Source organism: Montipora capricornis, chromosome 3, assembly GCF_036669925.1.
Source record: "Montipora capricornis isolate CH-2021 chromosome 3, ASM3666992v2, whole genome shotgun sequence".
Lineage (NCBI taxonomy): Eukaryota > Metazoa > Cnidaria > Anthozoa > Scleractinia > Acroporidae > Montipora > Montipora capricornis.
The window spans coordinates 75752350-75759849 of NC_090885.1; the positions used below are offsets into that span (position 1 = coordinate 75752350).

General features: G+C 37.3%; 2 protein-coding genes across 4 annotated transcripts in view; one reads left to right on the plus strand and one right to left on the minus strand.

The window, feature by feature from the left end:
* The window catches only part of LOC138044155 (kelch domain-containing protein 2-like), an 18593-nt gene extending 13025 nt beyond the window's left edge, over positions 1-5568 (plus strand). For 2 of the 3 annotated variants that reach the window (XM_068890831.1, XM_068890832.1), the window contains exons 13-14: positions 766-872; positions 979-1911. In XM_068890831.1, coding sequence (XP_068746932.1) covers positions 766-872; positions 979-1058 — 187 coding nt within the window. In that variant the 3' untranslated portion in view covers positions 1059-1911. Of the gene's footprint in view, positions 1-765; positions 873-978; positions 1912-5368 lie in introns of those variants that run through there. The other variant, XM_068890833.1, reaches the window with a different exon arrangement.
* LOC138044156 (pleckstrin homology domain-containing family A member 1-like) overlaps positions 2063-7500 on the minus strand; it is a 15763-nt gene continuing 10325 nt past the window's right edge. The window contains exons 9-11 of the mRNA XM_068890834.1: positions 5609-5672; positions 4995-5075; positions 2063-3631 (exon numbers count right to left, since the gene is read on the minus strand). Of these exons, the coding sequence (XP_068746935.1) occupies positions 3563-3631; positions 4995-5075; positions 5609-5672 (214 nt within the window). The 3' untranslated portion in view covers positions 2063-3562. The remainder of the gene's footprint in view (positions 3632-4994; positions 5076-5608; positions 5673-7500) is intronic.

The window sequence follows — 7500 nt, forward strand, 5'->3', positions numbered from 1 at the left end:
TAAAAATAAATAATTATCAAATGGGTCCTGTCATAATAATTTTCGGGCTCAATACCAGGTACCGCTATAAAGGCTCCTGCTGTGGACCTTTTGAGGCTGAACACATTAAAGAGGTACCAAATCTGCTTTTTTAACCCCTAAAAGGATACGATCAGCACCCCAGTCCTTTTTATATGGGAGTCCCCCTCGGCAAAAAAATCCTTCAGTGCAGTAATGGTGTGGGTAGTTTCCATTGATACCAAAGTATTTTTGAGACTTTTGGAGTAAGGTTCGATGATAATTTATTAGTAGTATATACTAAAACAGTGGATAGGCACACTCTGATTGGCTACCCAAACTCTAAATATCCTTTGCTATTCACCTCCGAGCACCTTGGCGGGACTTGTGCTCGAAAACATTGCACAATTGTTGCAGGTCCGGAATATTTGAGTTAAAATCATCTTTTTGTTGTATATTATCTCACTATTAGGTATTAATGCTTTGCGGCTCGGTAATATCCACCGCTAGCCACCAACACTGAGGTGATTGATTGTAGTTGTTCAATCATTACAGCCCCAATCTGCTCACCACTTGCATCCACCTCTTTGCCCGAATTAAATCATGCATGAAACCCTAGTGGAAGGTTCCCTTGCAGGCTAGGAAATGTACATACTCTGAAATTGCATTATTTGTAGCAAAATAGCTTGAGCTTGCTGTTATTTTCTTTTAAGTTTTTTAAGTCTTGCTTATAAAACAAGCTGATCATGACTTGTTCCACTTTTACAGGTTGTGTGCTGATGCAGTCGTGAAGTACTATTCTTCTCTCCAAAAACAACTTGCAACACTCCCAAAGAACATTCTAAAGTCACTGTTTCTAAACAGAAGATTGCAAGGTATTGACAGGAGATGACCTACTTGACATGAACTCTGACAAATGCAAAGAATTCATTATTAATTTTGTTAATGGAATGTCATTTTTCAATGATGTTGCTTTGCCAGAATTTAAGAAAGAAGCTTGTTGCACCAATTATCCAGGACAGAGTTCAGTCAGTCATATAGGAAGATTCACGTGGAGATGATACCTTGTTATGAAAAAATACTTCCAGTAATGTTTCTTAAATGCAACGAGGTTTTTAACAGACATGCTGATTTGGAATGGACAGGGAGCAATCACTCAAAATCAAAAAAGATGTGACAGCATACACTTCTCATAACTCACATGTTTTTACCTCATTTTATTTAATTCAGATTAAACTACATTTAAATAATAATAATACATTTTAGTGAAGATTAGGTCCTCATAACCAGCAATGCCCAGTAACAGTTATAGCTGTGCTTTTGTGAAGACCTCAAGTGGTCCCCCATTGACAATAATAATAATAATTATCATTGTCAAGAATGAAAACACACAATCAACATTCTTGGGATTGAAAGGTCTATGCACGTCATTATGTACATATGTCTAGGATAGTGTTCACTGTGAGGCTTCAAATTCATATAAAATAAAATAAAATATATGCGGTAGTTATTTCCCAATTACCAGTGGCTTCTTAATTAAGTACCCCAAAAAACTGCCTTGAACCAAATAAGTTATGTCTACCATGTACTATGATATCACTGGCCTATAAATACCTCTACGTTACAGATTTAGACAGGTTTTGTGCTTGGGTAATGAATTGAAGTGGAAAAACAAGCGGCATAAATATTATAGTACAGAACTTGATAGAGATAAGATGGAGTTTACGCAACAGGGGCAGCATCAACCAAAATATAATTTGGTACTATTGTACACTGTAAAGATTTAGTGATTATTCCATCTTAAAATATTCACATTGTGCAATAAGAGAGAAAGCATCATTATTCTTTTAACTGGACTGATCCAGAAAAGGTTTTGAAATAAAGATAGCGAATGAATAATTTATTATTCTCTGTTGTGAGCTCCCATAGTTGCAAAAAAGCTCAAATTGATACTCTTTTGCAGAGTAAGGCGAAGACAAGTACAAAGTGGGTATTGCATGTGTAGCAAATTTCTTTTTCTCTGGGTTAAACTCGTTACTTTGCAGGATCGCCATTTTCCTAGCCATTGTTGTTTTACAAGACCTTTATTAGATCTCTGCATTTGCCGAGTGTGAAGCCACTCCACACAATAATGTTTGCAGGATGCAGCCTACTTTGCACTGCCCTACAAAAACATGGCTGAAGTTGAAACAAGACATAAAATATTCTGCTGCATGCAACAGTATTTGTGACATGGCTGCCATCATAAACTCCATGTAAGAAAAAACTTAGCAATGAATATTTCATTCCCAAAGGGGTAAAAAATGTAAAATTAATCTAAAAATAAAAATTTCGCAATAATTGTTGTTGTTGCAGATTACGAAAATACGGTAATGAATTGCCTCATGATGATAAAACAGTAACTTCAGCTAAATATTTAACATACACTGTAATGATTATACAAAACAGCTCCATTATTCCTGGTAAAAAATACATTATTTTGATCTAGTCAGAAAAAAATAATATAAACCCTTTGACACCTAAACAGACGAGACTTAGTATTTTACTCTGTCTAACGTGAGACGATTTTACTCGTCAATGGGGAACCCTCAGGAGTCAATGGGTCAATGTCCCATTAACCCAATCATCCCTAAACCTCCAATGCTGTGTAAAATTGTCTAGCACTAGACAGCAAAGTCTCGCTCGCTCTCAGGATTGAAAGCATTACTTTAGTTTTATTTTGGCTAAGCTACTCTTTTAATAATTATTTTTACTCAATCCATACAAACTATCCTACTGGCTTACTTGAGGAAGCCATTTTTTTTTTTTTAATAGTTTCATAAAAATGCACTCATCTCAAACCATCGGCCAATTTTCTACATGCCATTTTTTTCTTTCCTTACTTGAAACTAGAGTAGGCAAGCACTGGCAGCCACTCTTTTTTATAAAACAGTTCCAAATACTTTCTACTTTTATCTCCTTTGGTGGATTATATAAACACAATAATACAAACCCAATGCTGGATTGAAAAGGGCTATTCTTCTTTTCAAGCAAAAGCACCCCAAACACAACTTACTTTAATACAGTGTAAGAAAACAGTACTATTAATTTTGTGTGGCATGTTTTGTTAATTTAGTAAAACAAAGCAACCTTTCATTATATACAAGCCTGTAAGCTTCATACTGGTCAGTATTTCACCAAACACACTAATTATAATTGTTATTATTCAATGGGGCCTTCGTATTTGTTACATTCTGTAAAAGAGATAAGTACCGTATGTCGCACCCTGTTGTCATTTTTCTTTACCTAAAAAGTGGCTTAAAGGTTTCTTTGTATAAAAAAGAATAACTGTGAATTTTTAGATATCTCATTCCATGGGTATACCTCTCAAGAACTATGAACAACTCTTTGTAAGTTTTAAAAACGTAGTGAATTTAAGGGTGATCTTGTGCATACAACTTCCTATATTTTAGCTGTTTAGCACACAATGTTACAAAAAATGATTGTCTGGCCTGGTACATGGCAGCTGAAAGTTTTTTATCCCAATCTCTTCCACTGTCTATCCTGGTCTGTCTGATCCTGACAATCAGACGTTAGTGGTTACTTTATAACTTCCAACTGTCCCATTTACACCATTCTGAACCTTGCTGTGCTCCTAAAAATTAAAATGAAAAATGCAAATGACATTTATACCTATTGAGTGATACAGAAATTTAAAAGGGTTTCACTTTTCACTTTAAAAGAAGTGACTACAGGAGAACCTTCATTTGATGAAGTACCTAGGAAATAAGAAACTTAGTTGGTTATATCAGGGTTCATGTATTTTACTGTGAAGGGGCTCAAATTAAATAACACTGTAATACCAAAGTCACTGTAGTTGTGTACACCACATTTTGGCATTTTTGGTTATTAATGTGGCTCGATGAAATTTCTGACAAGCTTAGGGTAGAAGAAAGACAATGCTTCACTGATTTTTTCTGTGTGACGATGCTGGGATCCTTTCCCTAACAGATCTCTTCCTGTCTCCACCAAATGGTGTCAACTGCTTCAAATTTTTCCCAAAAAAATAATGAATTCAATTGGATGAAAAGACTAGCTAGAAAAGATGATCTTTTGCTTCCTGTTGCCTTGATTATTTGTATGCTAACTGAAACAAATATTAATGTAGACATCCTGTAACAAGCCATAATAATGAACATTATCACAGAAAAAAAAATTGATACTGACAGCTAGATTTAATATTGTAAAGCAAAAGAAAATTATCATTAAGTAAAGAACGATCGTCCGGGTGAGTGTAGTCCTGAGAAGGACTGTTCAAATGACATTGACTGACGTTTCGACAACCTGAGCGGAAGTCATCTTTCAGAGTCAAGTGATTTGTGTAACGTCAGTAGATACTATAAGAACTCCGGTCGTAGATGTCATTGGTCAACTTATTTGTGGTGTTACAGACCACAGAATCGACTGGGACTTGGCTACATGTGTTACCTACAACACTAACTACTACCAACGGATCGTACTGGAAAGCTGGTTTACTAGCTTAGAACAGACACCAATAAACCGATGCCTACAACTTCCCGCACCCTACAAACTACTCACCGACGACATCAACAGACAAACAACACACTAATTTACTCTCATAGTACTGCCCAATGTATTCTACGATACACGTACAGACCTTAGACCTAATTTTAAAACAGATCGAAACGCACCTATCACAGTGACCGTTTAGTCTTCCCACCCAATTACATCTAGTCTCAACTGACAGTCGACCAATAACATAACGAATAAGTTGACCAATGACATCTACGACCGGAGTTCTTATAGTATCTACTGAACTTACATAAATCACTTGACTCTGAAGATGACTTCCACTCGGGTGGTCGAAAGGTCAGTCAATGTCATCTCAAACAGTCATTCTCAGGACTACACTCCCACGGACGATCATACTTTACCTAATGATGATATGACTCCTGGGATCAACCATTGACAACAATATGTATTTAATAGTAACAAACTGGTACACTGGATGAGCATACTCTAACAAAAAGGCCATTAATAGCTTCAATCCAAGATTGCATCTCCACAGCTGTGCTTCCCTATACATAACAATCATAAATATAGACTCAAGGTTATGTTGTAAAGGAATAAACCACCAGCCAGTCAGGTTGGGGCAGATGGCATTTTCAGTACCCAGAAGAACACTTTTCAGGAGCCATTACTACAGCTGTAGGAATGAACAACAGCCACTTCACGAGCTCTATACCAGTGATTAACCTGCTGGCTTAGTAATTTGTGTGCTACATGTATGTTTCATTGGTGTTTTCGTGTTATGCAAATTTTGAGCTTGTGGGATGCCATGACACTTACGTTTATAATTTGTTGATTTCAGTTTACAGCGTCCCCAATTAGTGCTCCAGTGCTAGAAGACGAGACGCTGCTGGCCAGTCTACCATCAATATACCAGTAATGAGATAATTTATGGGAATTGCAGTATTTGGTTTTGCATGCTCTCCCTTCACATTCAAAGGACTCAGTATTGATGTCAAGGCTTTTACAGAAAAACCCTTTACACCATCTTTTCATCTTGCTATCTTACCAGTTTTGTCTGTTTAATTAAGTGAAAATTTACCTGAATTACGAATGTTCTTCCCGGAGTCACAACCTCAACCTTCTGTTCCCTGTTGCTTTCAGCCCTGTAATTTAAAAAAAAAATTGGTTTTATCCTTCAAAATAGCAAGAGGTATGGGTAATTGCAATTCTGACATTGTATAGTACTTTCAAGTTGACAGAAAGTTTTGTTCATTTTTTTTTTTTGGTGGGGAGGGGGCACAACCCAGACACACCAAAATATGCTTCTCAGACATGCATTGTTGATCGCCGCAAATTAAATCAGTCTAGCCCATGCAGCACAAATACCCAAGTTTTATTTGAACAGTATAGATAAATAATTTTACCTATTAGGAGGGGGACATTGGGGTGTATAAGAAACCGCAAAACCGAAGAAAAATTCATCCAAAACCGCAAAACCGCAAAAAAATTCGGTCAAACCGAAAACCGCGTACGACACCGTCAGAAAACCGATACAATCGTGACAAGTTGGGGGCGGGGGCGGGGGGGGGGGGAGGGGGGGGCATACAGAGCAAACTACATTAACACTTTATCTCATCAAAGTGTTTCTGAATGTCATGGACTTGTCTAATGTCTTCATATCTTTTAGTACCTGCTAAAATCATAGGCTTTATTTCTGCCGCTCTCGAGCCCGGACTTTGTGGCCTCATTTTCCGTAAAGCAGATGGTAATGGAGCCAAGTTAACTTAGGAGAATTTGCACACAAGTCCTCTCTAAAATTATTTTGCAATCGCAAAAAGCTATAGCTCTGGAAACTTCAATCGAAACTCTCTAATTGAACATTTCTATTTGATAACTAAAACCTGACAGTTTAGAGATTCGAATGGAATGTTTAATCTTGGTCTAAAACATGCGATTGCACTAAGGAAGCTAACCGGTACTGTTTGTCCCTTGTTTTACGTGGCAGCAGGAACTTGCTCAAAGGTTAAGTGTGGTAATAAACAAATACTTACTTAAAACAGGAGTCGAATATTGAACCTCACTGCCCCCCTTCCCCCCCCCCCCCCCCCCCCATAAAAAGGGGAGGGATGCTCGTCGGAAATTTTACATTAAACCCCAAAAGGAGACCAATCTGGGCGTGGCCCAGGCGTTTTTTGACCCCTTAAAAAGACCATACTATAACACAGAAAAATAAAAAATACAGCGACTTTTACTGATGGCAAAGACATTATCATCTAATACTTTCACCTGGGTGAAGAAATATAAAAGTGTAAATATACACTTTGATATTTTTTTGCGCGCAACCCTAAAGGAGACCTTCACGGCTACATATGATTGCGTTTTGCCCAAAACACCCTAAATAAGACCAAAATCCGAAATTGACACCCCTAAGCGAGACGAAGAGCATCCCTCCCCTTTTTATGTGGGAGTCTGCCCCCCCTTCCCCAATTTATTTAATCTCTTAAGATGGAAATCCCTAGTCTCTCAAAGGCAAATTGAAAGAGCAGCAATGGTTTTTAAGTCCCTACAGGGACTAGCACCTGAGTATCTCTGCTCAAAAATTGTCCATCGCGATTCTGGTTATTGTTTGAGAGACTCTGTGAATAAGGTTAATTTTTCGCAACCGCGCACAAACTACTACAAAAAACAACTTTAGCTACAGTGACGCAGTTTTGTGGAAACGTTTGCCATTAGAACTAAAGAAAGCAGTGTCCCTCAATCAGTTCAAACGACTGATTAAAGAGGTTATCTAAGCCATTATTCTAAACACGGCATTCATGGAAAGCAGCTTTAGCTTTTATTGCATGATATTGAGTAAGATAGTTAATGTATTTTACATAGGTCTCTCTATAAATTTTTAATTGTACGTATGATTTTTATATTGCCGATGAATTGCAACGTGGTTAAATAAACATTAAATAAATAACACTCTATTCGAGATCAATTGCCGCT